This window comes from Haemorhous mexicanus, chromosome 1 (assembly GCF_027477595.1).
Source record: "Haemorhous mexicanus isolate bHaeMex1 chromosome 1, bHaeMex1.pri, whole genome shotgun sequence".
NCBI lineage: Eukaryota > Metazoa > Chordata > Aves > Passeriformes > Fringillidae > Haemorhous > Haemorhous mexicanus.
In genome coordinates this window covers 60,664,237-60,679,580 of record NC_082341.1, presented here as the reverse complement: position 1 = coordinate 60,679,580, position 15,344 = coordinate 60,664,237, and the positions used below count along the sequence as shown (strand labels likewise).

At 39.9% G+C, this 15,344-nt stretch overlaps 1 protein-coding gene across 4 annotated transcripts in view; it reads right to left on the bottom strand.

The window, feature by feature from the left end:
* The window catches only part of COL15A1 (collagen type XV alpha 1 chain), a 116,464-nt gene that overhangs the window by 56,922 nt on the left and 44,198 nt on the right, over nt 1-15,344 (bottom strand). For 2 of the 4 annotated variants that reach the window (XM_059850875.1, XM_059850900.1), the window contains exons 7-13: nt 14,131-14,249; nt 11,367-11,495; nt 10,717-10,743; nt 8,316-8,378; nt 4,671-4,748; nt 2,941-3,003; nt 1,070-1,195 (exon numbers count right to left, since the gene is read on the bottom strand). In XM_059850875.1, the coding sequence (XP_059706858.1) occupies nt 1,070-1,195; nt 2,941-3,003; nt 4,671-4,748; nt 8,316-8,378; nt 10,717-10,743; nt 11,367-11,495; nt 14,131-14,249 (605 nt within the window). The remainder of the gene's footprint in view (nt 1-1,069; nt 1,196-2,940; nt 3,004-4,670; nt 4,749-8,315; nt 8,379-10,716; nt 10,744-11,366; nt 11,496-14,130; nt 14,250-15,344) is intronic. The other 2 variants (XM_059850883.1, XM_059850891.1) reach the window with 2 other exon arrangements.

Genomic DNA, 15,344 nt, shown 5'->3' with positions numbered 1-15,344 from the left:
ATAAAAAGAGTGCTGTTGGGAGTTTAGCAATTAGATGAAATCTGGTCAGCATTTCAGACTTTTTTATTTTATACTGCCATCCATATAACAATCAGTAGATGCAGAGAATAATGGATTTCCTTGGCTTGCCATGCACTGACCCTTGAATCCCATATTAAGACTTTCAGGTGCCTAATTTCTTTCTGCATAAAAGATGCTGCTTTCCACCTGGATGGCCAAACATTTTTTGTATCAACTCCCAACTTGGTTATCCTCAAAAAAATCCCCTCCAAGACAGCTGAGAAATAGTGAGATCTCCTTTTTAACACCTGTCACCTGTACAGTCCCTTGATACGTGCTAATGACACCTTGTCAGGTACAGAAATGGTGACTCACTCTGAGGGTCATGTGATGGGCAGGACAAACCCTGTCCTGAGAACAACTGCTGCTGGCAGATGGTTGAGAGGGAATAAGGGAACCATAATTAGCAAATAGATGGAAATATATGGATTGTTCTGAATTGGAAAGGGTCATTGAGTGCAGCTCTTAGATGTATGGACAGCACAGAGATCAAACCCACAACCTTGGCTTTATTAGCACCATGCTCCAAAAAACTGAGCTAATCTCATCATTCCAGAGGGGATTTTAAAGCTGTTCAATGCTAAAAAAAATATTTTCTTCACTGAAAAGAACACTTTACTGAGAATTTATTTGCAAGTCAATCTCTAGCAACATTATTTACAGTAGAATTATATTTCACCTGTGCAGGGGAATAAGTGTTTCTACTTAGCTGAAGAAAAGGATGGAAGAGGAAAGAGGAAAATTTAGGTTTATTTTACAAATTTTCTGAAGCTTATATATGTGATTTAGCAAACTTCATTTTCCTGAAAGCACCACAGGAAAACTGACACTTAACCTTATTCAGTGTTAGCAAAAGCATTCTTAATTTTTCTTTATTCTGGTCCAGATTCACCAGTATCTGTCTGTCAAATGTACATTAATGCTGTGCTTTGGTTAACAAGACTTTTTTTTTTTTCCCCTTGTATAAATTTGCATAAGATTCAAGCTTTGTGCACAAAAGGGTACTCACTTCAGGGCCTGGTTCCCCAGAAGCTCCATCTTCTCCTGGTGACCCAGGAGGTCCTACACCTGAATCAGGTGCTGGGTTTCCTGGAAGACCAGGCAGTCCTGGGGGGCCTGGTGGCCCCGGAAGACCCTGGATAAATCAGCAGGAGTGTTAGAAATTATCCTAGCCTGGTTCATTTTGATATACAAGGAACAGAGAAAAGCTCACATGGACTGTTCAGGCTCACAAAACTCAACTGGGGTTTCCAGCCCAATTTTGGTTTCACAGATATGCCCTTACACAGGGTCACACTGACCTCCCTCACCCCTGCTCTCTGAACTGTGCCCCCTCACAGCATTGAAATAGAAACATTGAAAACCAAAAATTTGTGTCAGCTCTCTGTAACCCAGTGGAGATCTCAGATAAATCCCAAGGATCGATCCAATGATAAGAGACCTAACCATAAAGAAACCATCATTGTACAGAGGGAAGTGGTTGGCTTTTTCTCCTCTACCATTTCATTGGGTTTCTCCATGTTATTGCTGGAGCACTGAGAATCCCTACTCATGGTCAATACCTGCCTAATGCTGTAAAACTGGCCTCTGCCCTAAAGACCGATCCTGCATGGACATGAGCAGAGGTATTTAAATTGAATGGAATGAAATGAGCAAAAACGTTATCTTAGGAGGAACAGTGCATCTGCAAATATTCCCTCTCACGTCCAAGTCCACCTGTGTTACTGGTTGCATTAGCTGGCAGGGACAGAGAGCTTGAAGTTCTGGGCCATGGCACTAGGAAATCTTTAATTCTGACTTGGGGCCATGTACAGGATTCTATCTGGAAGAGGCTCATCTTGGATTTTCAGTGCAGTGAACAGAGCCTTCTGCAGGGCACTCATCTGTCTTGTCACCTACAAAGGGCATCTGAAGAGGCTCCTAAATTAGGCAGGATTGCTAACTTTCAGCATGTGGCAATTCCCTTCCTGAAGGGCCTTGGGAATAAGGTATTAAGCACTTTTGAGTAAAAAGAAACAGAAGAGGAGTCCTGAGATAGAAACCAATCTGAGAGAATGAAAAATATCACTAGCTGTGCTGCAAAGCAGAGGCCTCCAGTGTATAGCATTCTGGAGTTCATAGGAACCATAATGAACTCAGAAAGCTGCAATGTTACTGATGTTCAGTTCACCAGAAAGCTGCACCATAGAGCATTTCATACAGATACACTTTTTTTTTTTTTAGAACAGGTGCTCCAAATTGAAAAAAGCAAAGACTAGGGCCATATAATGCCTTTCACTGACTAAAAGGGGCTTACAAGAGAGCAGGAGGGGAGCTGTTTACAAGGGTCTGTAGTAACAGGATAGGGGGCAATGGCTTCAATCTGACAGAGGGTAGGTTTAGATTAGATATTAAGGAGAAATTCTTTACTCTGAGGGTGGTGAGGCACTGGCACAGGTTGCCCAGAGAAGCTGTGGATGCTCCATCCCTGGAAATGTTCAAGGCCAGGCTGGATAGGGCTCTGAGCAACATGGTCTAGTGCAAGGATTCCCTGCCCATGGCAGGGGGGCTGGAACAAGATGACATTTAGGTCTTTCTATGATTCCATGAATCTATGATTCCCATCTCTCTTCTCTTCACTGTCTTCTCATAGTCAGATTAAAAGCATTTTCTCATTTCAAAAAGTCCTCTTGCCATTATTTCTTTGGTGGCTGTCTCCTGTCTCATATTTCTTCCCCACTTACAAGCACTTGGACTTTTTCTGACCTTGAAAAGAAACCCTGCAAATCCTTTCTAGATGCTGTAAATGAAGCCTGAATAAAACTTGCAGTATGAAAAATTCTACAACTTGCATGAGTAAAATAAAACTCTTCATAATGAGAAATATCATTGTTTGCTTACCCTTAAAATCTCAGTCTCTCTGTCAGTATCTCCAGAACCCGATTCTTCAGGTTCCAGTCTATTCTGAAATTAGGAGAATTCCATTTTAAATTATTGCTTCTAAAGATGACAAATGCAAACATCACTTGACATTAACAGGAAATACAGCTATCATCAATATCCTTACAGCAGTCTGTCACTGGTAAAATAAATTATAATACAACAAAAACATTTCACGTATGTTTCTGGTGTTTCATACCATCTTCTTTTGTAGTCACTGAGCACTGTACTAACCTGCAGGTGCTCTATGAGCACAGGGATAACTGTCCTGCAGGACACACATGCCATGAGACTCATTAAGTGAACTGAAGTAATGTCTCAGACAAATTTTAACTTCAGAGAGGTACCTGCCAACATTAAGAATATCCTAAAATGCAGATCTTACAAATAACCCCGGTTTCCTACAATGCATCCCTCCTTTAAAAAGCCTAATTCTGAGATTACCACAACTGGAATAAAAAAAAAATGGCTTCAGTATATTGATTTCTCTTTTATAAAGAGAAATCAATATACTGAAGCCATTTCTAAAACCTCCTGTTGAAAAAACACCTTAGTGTTTAGTGCTTGGTGAGTTTCACAGCTGTGTACATTTTGCAGACTACAAAGAAAAGCACAGAGAGAAGCACTATCTGAATAAGTTATCACAGCACCAAAGCTAATGTTTCAAATGTCTGGGAGTTAAGGATGCATTCCTTGGCTGCACTGAGACTTCTTCCACCTCACCACAGAATGAAAGGCCTTGAAACTTGCTATCACAGAGAACAAGCAAGTAAAGGCAGTGTAGGACTTGGTGTTCCCTGCCACGTTTGTAGAAGTGACCTTTGACTGGGTAAAACTGTTGGCCCGGAGCACCTTGTCCTAGGGATTTGGAGCTGCCCTGCTGGTCTCCTGAAGTCAGCATCAGGGCAGGCTCAGCAGTGCAGCAGAACACTGTCAATCTGTTTTTATGCTGCAGAAATATATTGGCTTAATTTAGCAGACTAAATCAGGGGAGCATATAATCCAATTTGGCCAGTGGAATATATTTCAAACTCTCTTGTTCAACACTCATGATACCCAGTGTGACAGATGGTTTTGTGTAAAAGTCCACCCCAGGATTTCCACTGGTGTCAGTGGTGAACTATGTCTAAGCATAAAATCAGCTCTCACACCATGAACCCAAAATTCAGACCAGATTCCTTCTTTAGCTGCGTGCACATGTACCCTCATGGATATAGCGAGAAAAGTCCAAGTGCTGCAGTGAGATGGATCTGAAATTCATTCTTTAACATTGCCTGAGTACTGAGCATTCAAAATACAAACACTGTCATCATGTGGGTATGCGTTCTAGTATTTAATGACAGCAAACATAACTGACTGTCAAACCACTCCTCTGTTCAGTAGCAGAAAGAAATTAATAATTTAAGTTTAGAATGCCTTTCTGTGGAAAGTTTTGTTTTGTGTTCTCCCATATATTGTTGCTTTTGCACACACATCCACCGATGTTTTAAAATTTGAATACTGGGTGTTTATGTAGCTTACAGTATTCACACACTTCAGTCAGACATTTATTTGCATTTCTGCATGAATGTTTTAGAAAACATGATTATCTCTGTGGCAGTCAGGCTACTTTCCCAGAGAAAACCTTCTATTTAGTTCTGGATTCCTCTGTGGCAAGCTGAGCTCACTGACAGAGAGCCCCAAATACTCACTAATCCTCTGGAAGGAGCAGATGGTCCTGTGGGTCCTGGTAGTCCAGGGGGTCCTGGCAATCCCTCACCAGGATCACCCTGAAATGGGAATTAAGATAAATCAGCAAGGATTTAACCATATAAAGACTATAAGCACTAGCTACAATCTGTGTGGATTTCCAGTCACAAGAGTGGCTGCTCAGATGCCATGAGCAGGGTTGGACTTGGCTCATTTCTAAGACAAGCTCCCAAGGAACATGATCTTTGCATTGGAAGAGGAAGAAAGAACTCTTCTTTTTCAAACTTCTGCAATGAATTTGAAAATGTACAAGTAGCATTAACAAGATTAGGCAATGCATATGTCTTGCCAGGAAAAGGTTTAGCTGTGGATCTTGCAGTTTTAGGGTGTATTATACTGGAACCCTCACCCCACCCCCCAAAAAAAACCTCAAAACCAAACCAAACCAAACCAAACCACAGAAAAATGTAGTCAATGTGGTCACACCATGGTATTCAATCTGTAAATTTCTTGATTTTATTGCTAACCTCTCTACTGCTTTTTTCAATACTACCATAACATGATTTTTCTTCTGTGTGTTGACCTTTATCTACTGCCAATGCAATGAAAGATGCTGTTCAAATATGTGCCATTTCCTCTCATAATTACTACCATTTGTTATAATTTGTCTTTCTTACATCACCTCTGACATTTTGCTGAAGTTAGCTTGTACTGCTTCAGCTTAAGAGGTTTGTGACTTATAATAATTTTTCTGCTCAAGTCCAGTATTTTTCACTTGAGCCAAGAGTGGAGGCTTTGCCTCCACTGATCTGTGCTTTACCCTCTAACCTTCCAGTTTGCTATCTGGGCTTATGAGCATTTAAATTGTGTTCTATAAATTCACATATTTGGTTACATAGCAGGAAACACTGACTTTTAACTGTCTCTTGGTCACTTGCTCTTTATGCTTGAGAGTTCATTAGATAAATGTATTCATTCAGTTTCTTTGTTCCCTGCAGCTTTGTCAAATGGTTCCTATAGTGATACTTCAGTCATCTCCACAGAGAGCGTGTTTAATTAATTTGGGGCTATTTTCACTGTCTGCCAGCATGTTCAGTTACAGATGCTCTTCATTCATTTTAACACATCCTTCCTTTTTTCCAATGACTATTACATTACTTCCTGGCAGTGCTTGTTTGGTGCTTGTTTTCATGCAATTTCTTCCACTTTGTGTGCGCTGTGAGGAAGAAAAAAACCCCAGATATCACATTCGGGTCATGGTCATTTTTAGGAAGCCTGACTGTATCCATTCCCAAGGAGAATCTCATGGCTGTATCTCTACACAGAACATGGACCATGGTGGAAAAGTGACAGCAGCTCCCCATTCTCCACCGATATGTAGTGTCCCATTCATTCCTGGCTTTCTGTTTTCAGTTAGAAGAACAAGAAAGAGGAAAGTGGATCCCACTATTGTTCCTGAAATTTAGATACTGTTATGCTGGAAAAGGTGCTGACTGTCTTTAGACAGCATAACAGTTATAAATATTTGTGTGTTCTTTAAGCTTTGGTCACTCTACCAACACAGCCAGGCCTAGGAAATCATACTGATTAGGATGTTGAAGCAATTTGCTGAACAACTGATAACTTAAGAATAATTCACATGTATAAAAGAGGATCAGAGCTTATTTGTCCTGTTTTTACTGCAGGAATTGTCTGTTTAAAGTATTGCCAAGACAAAGCTCTGATTGTGAAGCTGTCAGCTTTCCTCGGTGCTCTTGAACTTATCATTAGGATTTTTAGCACTATTTTGCTAACTTCACACAGTGTCTCTTTGAAGTGTCCCTTGAAAATATTCATCCAATTTTTAAATGAAAAACGAAGCTTAAGATGTCTTTACTAAGTAGACATAAAAGCAATCAGGAATAGACTAGTGGAGTATTTTCCTTTCCAATATAACTTTTGCTCTCTACAGCTAAGCTACTTCTCCTGCTGCTAGAATTTTCTCCTTCTGATGGATATTCTGATCCATAAACTAAGGCTGGATGGCCTTTGGGTACTTGACTCTGGGACTCCTTTTAGCCCTGCATGTTCAAAGCCAGTATGTTGAGCACCTTTTCTTGTGCATTTTGCATGAAATAACTTTAGACATACACTGAAATCCATCAGCATGAGTATTTAAAAGTTAAAAGCTTACTGGGATAGCACTGGAAGAGTACAGAGCCTATGCTCAGTCTCATCTTGCAGTGTGATGGGAGCAGTTAACAACTGATGGCCTGAGGCATTGCCTGAGTGAGGTTTATTTGATACAGGCCAAAATGTTGTCAGGGACCACGGCTGCAAGTCTGAACCATCAGCAAATCAGTTCCTGGGCTTGTTCCATCAGCCAGTGTAGGTATAGCCCTTGTTGCTGAAGATTGGAATGATCACCTTACAGGAGCTGCAGCTGTAGCAGCTGCAAAATAATCTTGGCATCTTTTCTATTTGCTTTGTTTTCATTAAAAGAATCCTGGCTGATTTTATGGTTTCCTACACACGAATTATTTATGTCAGTACCACGTACCCTAGAAATAACTCTGGTCACAAGAAGGACCAAGGCAGATTTGCAAGAAACCTAGAAAGCTAATTGTCAAATGACACTTATGTGCCTGTAATGCTTGTTGACAACTGATAGGGTGTTTTAATGATAACCTGCCTTCCCAGCCTGTCTTTCCTGAAGGGCCTGTATCCACACACTGTAGCACTCCCATTGTGGTGAGTAATCCCACCATGTCTCTGTAACCTCTGAGGGCTGGTAGCCCTGTGACTGTGCATGGACTTGTAAGTCCTCCTGTTTGTCTCCCACGCTCCCTGGTTTTGTGGACACGTACCTGAGACAGGTCCCAGAGGAGAGCAAGAGTGTCCCCATCATGATGTACCTGAGATGCTCCCTGACTGCCCCACATGCCTTCACTTCTCTAGGGTTTGTGAGAGCCCTCTGCTCAACATCTTCCTATTACAGCTGGACATAGAGATGGGGGGCTGCCCTGCAATCTCCTTACCTGATTCCTGTACTGGGGACTCATTTTACCTTTAAAATTATTCTGAATAATTTCAAACTAATCTGAATAGATGAGATTTATATGGGTCATGTTTGTGAATTTATGAAGTCTGTATTGTTTTGTTAAACAGATGAAAGGGATTAATTAATTTGACACTTGGACTTGCTATCTGTACGTCAATTTTGTGTACAACACATACTTTAATAATAGATTAATCCATTACGTCTTGCTTCATCTCAGAAGAGATACAAGCTGTTACTTCAGATGGTTTAACTCTTATTTCAATTATGTTCATTTCCCAATGGTAATATGATTATATTGCCTCTGTTAAATCACTTAGCCAGTAGAGTAAGTTGCCCAGAGCAATTATATACAACAACTGACTTTTCTTTATTAAGTGTTCAATACTTCTCCTTATCTCTTCTGTGAAAGCCCAACTTTTTCTACTGCTGAAGTTTATTCACATCCTTGAAAAATACTTATGATTCTGGTGTGGTGCCATCCAGCCATTCATGAATGAACAGTAGGATGTTAAAAATTCTTCCTGTGATTCTCAGAGTGTACCAAATTAATACATGTCTAAGAATAAATTGTATCTGATTGATTGTTGGGTATTAACAGGACACATACCTTTTCACCCTTTGGGCCTGCTTTTCCCTTCAGTCCTGGTAACCCCTGAAGTCCATTTTTACCCTAAAAAGAAATAATTTTTTTTTAAATTGGACATTTTCTTTCACGTAGGTTGAACAGGCTGTACACTTAGCAGCAGAGGCTGGATTTAATGGTGCTAGGTTCTTTCTAACTCTTGGTTTATACAGTGGGATGAAGTAAGAGACTTGGCATAGAATGCTCCTGGCAGTGCCCAAAAAATGTGCCTACTCTTCCCACAGAGAAGAGAGGCCTGTTTGGGGGATACAGATGGAAACACCTGCAGGCTGCATTTGGATTTGGCAGAGTGCTAACAGGACTGCCATAGCACTGATGGCAAGGATTTTTAAAACTGTAATATTTGTTACACACTACTGCCAGCTGCTGCTCTGAGTGCACAAAATCATACCATTAACTTAAGCCTGCTCCCACCATCTACTAAAATATTTTTTTTTTCTTAACCAACTTGAATCTATCCAGCTTCTACAAACTAGTATCCTTCCTGAAGATTAGCCTCTGACTGGCAATGTGGTATACTAGATTCACCCCATTTTCCATTCTAAACTTCACCAGTCAAATGAATTCCAAATTACTCCTCTTTACATCTTCATATCACCTACATACAATATGCATATGCTCTTCCATTAGATGCTTGTTTATTGGCTAGAAAGAACTCCACCAGCTTTAAAGTCAGTGCTATTATAAAATGGGGCTGCTTATGAATTCAGTTAGGACACTCAAGACAATATTCAGAAGGCAAATAAATAATATTTCCCCACTATTTTAGCATTTTGGGAATCAGAACATCTGTGGTTATGGACTCTACTGGACAAGTTTTAGGACTGTCCTAATTTTAAAGATGGGCTATATAAAGTCATTAGGGAGAAAAATGTATCTCTAAGACTGAATGATGTTTTTTTTCCTATGATGATTTTTCCTGTAGAGCAACTGGTAGCAGGTTCATAGAAAAGTAGCAAACACATCACCAACATGAATGCAGAACACACTAATTTCATTGCTGAGCGAAGCCCCACCAAACCAGAAGTAAAGCTGCATGGGTATATGTAATGGAAACCAGATGCACATGGACAAAAGAGCAACTACAAAAAATGTAAGACACTGTCACAAAATGTGTCACAATAATAGAAATTCGGATTGTGTTCACAAGGAGAAGACAATTGGTTTTGAAGCATTTGAATTACATTTGAAGAATTTTCTCTACAATGTATTGGTTTCATAGAATTTTCTTTGAAGATATGCTGCATGAAAGTAGTCAGACTTCTGTTAATGCATAAAATATAAACTTCTTGTCCAAAAACACCCTAATGGTACAAAACCTGAGTTTTGGTTAAATATTTGCAAACCTAGCTATATTTCTTTAAACATACCAGTGTCTGAAGGCAGTATTCAGGAAGGAGCTCAATAATGCACCCCTTGAATGACCACTGAATTATTTTTTAATATCTTAAAAGACACTAGTTTCATTTGAGCTTCAGTTGCAGGGGGCAGGAAGGGTCAGGAAGCTCCCAGCAGTGGCACATGTTAGAACGGAAAAGGAGGAGCAGGCATGGGAATGGTGCCAGCCTCTGGGTGGTAAGGTCCTGCAGAGGGAAGGATGCACAAAGTGGCAGTGACAAACAAATGAGAAAGCAAACAAAGAAGCCAGGCAGCACAACATTAGTGGGGGACAGATACAGCAGCTGAGAAGAGCACGGAATGTGACAGCTCTGGGCTTGTTCTTGTGTGCTTTGCTGGCTTTCTGCAGCTGGGGGTGGACTGACCCAGGGGTGGGAGTTATCTGGAGAAGCTGGGAAGGAACACCCCGGGAAGAGGACAGCAAATGTGACAGAGAAGGGTAAAGTAGAAGAACTCAGAGAAAGGAAAGCAGGAATGATGAACAGAAGGTGCAGCTGAATTAATGCACAAGAGTTAAGGGGTGAGAGGTACATCTCAATTACCTCAAAAGTACTCTCAATTAACTACAAAGTTAATTGCAACTGAGGTTTGGAGCAGGCACAATGGAATCATGTATCTATGGAGGGTCTATGAAGCACCCCTCTAGAAAGGGTCTGAGTATGTCCCCTTTTGAAATTCCCCTCTGCAAAAAAAGCCAGCCCCACCAGAGCTGAATTCCTGGTACAGCTGCTTATGCCATGCCATGCCCCTTACTTTCTTTGCAACTGGGAAATCAAAAATTTCTCTTAGAAACCTGGATTTTGCCCTCTTAACAACCTGAGGGTGACAACTATGGCACCAAAACCTTTTTCTAAAGAGAGGATACAAAGAAAACACTTTGCTACTTAAGCTTCAATGTAGCAGAGCCTCATAAAAAAATGTGTTTTTATTAATTCAGTTAACCAAAATAGGTATAAAAAGTACTTACGGGTAACCCATTTTTACCAGGAATGCCCTAAAATAGAAAATCTTTGTTAGAAAGATAAATAAAACACTGTAACATAGAAGTAACAAAAGATAAAAGCAATTAATTGAATTGCAATGTGCCATGCAGTGACAAAATGACAAACCAGAACTATATCAAACACAGTGCAATGTTTTTCACCTCTCTTTAATCTTGTGCTGATAGTTCACAAGGATCTGTGGCTTCTTTATATCCAGGAAGTGTGAAACATCCTGGATATAAAGAAGCCACTGAAGGGGGCCTGTGAGTTCTGCACCTTTGTACACACTCAAATGTGAGAGCTGGGAGGGTGCTGCAGTACTGCCCAAGGAGTTGGTGGAATTGCTGCTCTGAGAATATCTGTATGCTGGCACAGCAGCTGTTTGCCTTTGCTTCCTGGTGGTTGTCCCTGGGCCCCTGCCCCTAGCATGTGTGCAGTGCAGGCAGGATCCTCCCGAGCTGCTGGGCTAAAACCCATCTCATAGATGTGTAACTGGTGAGAGTGTGCAAGGTTGTGCACACTGTCCAGAGTGTGGACAGTGTGAGCAGAGTTCCAGCTCTCCATGCATGTGTGATGGATCACTATTACCCTTTCTAAAATACATGCTTTCTTTCAATGGAGAGAAAATACTCACAGGCTGACCAAGATGCCCAAGTTTCCCTGGAGATCCAGGAGGTCCTTGATCTTTATTTTCCACATCTTCTATTCCAGACCCTCCTAGAGACTCTGTGGATCCGTCTTCTACTTCCTGACCTTTCTGGCCCTGAGTAATTAAAACGTGAAATATGAAAAACGTGTTGTATTACTTTCCCCATTTCTGTCTCTAGCTGCCCCTCCCTTCCCTTTCTGCTCCAACCCTTGCTTTGTTCAATGCAGTCAGAACCTGACAGGCACCATGCAAACTGTATATTCCATACAGCAAAGACAATCCATGTTAAAGATCATTCATGCACCTACAAATAAATTGCTCTTTGAGCAATTTACCTAGATGCAAATGACCATGATCTAATTTCATATCCACATAAATCTGCACAGTCTAAGCGTAGAGTTGAAAAAAATACAGTTTTCACATATTCAGTCTGCCGGGGAAAAAAATTGCAAGAGTTAAGATATATTTTGGAGCTTTTTAGCCAACTTCCCCAAGATCCACGACTCTAGCAAAGGAGAGTTACATATGGGTTAAAAAGTGGCAGAAGATGAAACAATGATAACAAAGAGTGAAAACGGACGACAGAAAGACTAAAATATTGCTAAACATTAGTATTTGGTCAAGAGAAAGTAATAACAACAAAAGGAATAATTCAAATATTCCAGGAACAAAACAAAACCTTCCAGGAATGAAGCTTGGACATAAATACATATTTCAATGAAAAACCAGTATACAGAACAAAACACGTAAGTCAGTATTGTATTTTGAAAGAAGCACTAGAATTTACTCACATTTTAAAATACCAATGAAATATTTTGAGTTCTGCTAGCAGCTAATGAAACGAGGAGGGGTGAAATGTAATAACCCTCAAAGCATTTTCAAGTTAACAGGATGACAGCTTTCAGTGAAGGAACTGTAAGATGGTTTTTTAAAAGACCAATAGGGTTTTGCCAAAAGGAAAGGTCCCAAAGACCAGGAATTTTTTTTTTTAATCTGGACTAATTACACAATTTTTTTCCATCTGGAAAAGTGTTAGAAGAGAATCCATTTAGTTTGACTGTGGGTAGAGATTATAGCCTGAATGAGATAACAGGATTCTTGATTCAGAGTTAGAGTACTGAGGGAGGTAGCAGATGGTATGGCAGGACCCCTCTCAATCATTTGCCAAAGATCTTGAGAGTCTGGGCAGGTTCCTGTTGACTGGAAGATAGTGTTATTCCAGTCTACAAAAAGGGTGTAAGGGAAGATGCAGAACTACTGACCTGTCAGCCTAAACTCAGGCTGGATTAAGGGGAAGATTATACTGAGTACCACTGAAAAGCATTTAAAGAACGCTGCACTTGTCAAGAACACTCAGCCTGGGCTCACAAAGCAAAATCCTGTTTAACTAATTTGCTATCTTTCAGTGGTGAAGGATGAAGAGACAGAGGTGGATGTAATTTCCCAAGGTTTTTGTAAAGTTTTTGATGCTGTCCATCACAGCATCCTTTGGGACAAATTTTTCAGCTGTGGAATGAGTGGGTTCATGGTGTGCTGGGTGAAGATCTGGCTGAAGGACAGAGCTCAAGGGTTGCAGTGAACAGGGCCACATCTGGCTGGTGCCTGATCACAGGGGTGTTCCTCAGGGCTCCATTTTAGAGTCAGTTCTGTTCAATATATCTCTCAGTGATCTTGGTGCAGAAATTGAATGCACCATGAGCAAGTCTGCTGATGATTCCAAACTGGGAAGTGCTTCTGGCCCTCCTGGAGGACAGAAGGTCTTACAAAGGGAGAGATTGGAGCATTGAGCAGTGATTAATAGTATGAAACGAAGCAAAAACTGAGAGAGAAGTGGCTGTAACAACTCCTTATAAGTATTATTTTGTAAATGATTGGTCATTATTATAATATACAATCATCCTGAGTAATGAAAAATATGTAGAAATTGAAATAAAGTTAAGGAAAACAAAGATCAGAAAGTAGCACAACTACTTGTCACAACAGATTTAAGCTTAATGTGGACGATTCCTAAATCAAGACTGAATTTTTATTTAAGAAAAATGGCCAAAATGAAAAAAAAAATAAAGGTAATAGTTCATCTGATATGTGGTTAATCTATTTATTTATATAAACTAATATTAGAATTGCTGCTTTAAAAATATGTGAATGCCGGCATGAAAATGTTAGAGGAATTATATTTGGAAGCTCTCCAACAAATACTAAAACTTCTTTATGTCAGCTCCAATGGACGATCCTTGACTTAATGTTTTACAACAGTAAACACAAGAACACAAGAAGACCCTGCAAGGAGCAGCCTTAAACACCTGAACTAAGCACACATAATGAGGAAATTTTATTCTAAATTTCTGTCATTTATGACACAGTGTGTTTACTGGCAAAAAGAAGCTGTCATGACTGTAGTTTCAAGCAACAAAAAGAATAAACTTTTGATGTAGGAGTCTCAAGGCAAGAGGAAGGAAAGGTCATTATTTGTTTTTTTGCTTAGAAAAATCTGTGGCGGCTGTTGAAGTAGGAATGTTGATCAATAAAAAATGTACTGCCAGATGATTATTTTGAAACATACAAACAAATAGGGCAAGTATTCCAGTAGCTCACAGGATTCCAAATGGGTGACCTGTGTAATTCTAATTTGTAGAGTCACACAGAATTCAGGTTGCACACTGCCTTACAAGTGCCATATGTTTCAAAGCCCAGATTTTCCTGTTTTGGAACTAAAAGATTAGGCATGTGATCCACCTGTTATACCGACCTCCTCTCTGCTTACTCCTGGCAAAACATCAGCACCAGAGCCATCTTCTTCTCTTAATGTTTTCTGTGTGACAGTGGTAGACTCACTGTTGCCTTGTCCAGTTTCCATGACAGCTAAATCTAAATAAAATAATCACTTATTAATGAGAGAGCAAAACAAAACCTGCTCAGAGGTATTTATCAGAGACAGATGCTACTAGTTTTATGAAAAAAGAAATTATTCAGATTATGATTAAAATACATTCCAAAGATTAATATTAGTCATTTTGCAACTCTGAAAAGTTTGAAAGAAAAAAAAAAAAACAGAAAGGTGAGAGTAAAATTACAAAACATTTTAATGTCCAGAACTGTATTGCATCATCATGTTTTCCTCAAGCTGTAGTCTAATGGTTGCCTATTTGTCATCCATGTAACACAAACAAATGAGAGTTAATTACAACAGGTACTATCTGAAGTATGGGTGGAGTTAAAATAGCAACACTGTCTTTTGCCTTATTAATATATTCAGATTTTTTTGTTTGTTTTCTAGGAGTGTCCTGAAGTTGCCCTAGCAGTGGAGAACAGGATTCCTCCCAGCATTATGCCTTGCTGTCATTGCTTTGCTGCCTACACTTGCACCCAAAACACCCCACTGGTGCATTAGGCACATTCACATCCTTTGCAGGCAATAGAAGCAGTAAATAGTAGCTTAGTCTTTGGCAGGATTCAGCTTTACTGAAAGGCTGTGCTTTACTGTACAAGTCGCCACATAAATATCCATCTCAGATCCCTTTTAAAGGTGCCATGTGGTTCTAGAGCCAGCAAGACTGTTTGCAGAGGTATGGCTCAAGGGGTGCCATGCTTCTCACCAACCTGAGCTGGATGAAGAGGATTTTTCCCCTTTCATTCCCTTTGCCTAACACTTGAACTAATTTTTTTTTTTTTTTTTTTTTTTTGTAGATTGTCACAGCAGCAGCTCCTCAGGTCACTTTCTTAGTTTAAGACAAGTACTTTTTTTTTAAAGATGTTAAAATATGAACTACAATTCTGTAACTGAAATTTCCACTCTACAGAAGGGTAAATTCATCCTCTGCATGTTTAACAACAATGAGTCTGAGATAAGCCCCTATATGGAGGGAGAAGTGAGAGATGTTTTGAACAGGGGTTGTAGTTGCTACCACTTACCTTTGCTGCTATTAATAAATTGCAGTTTAACAGACTGCAGTTTCAAAGACC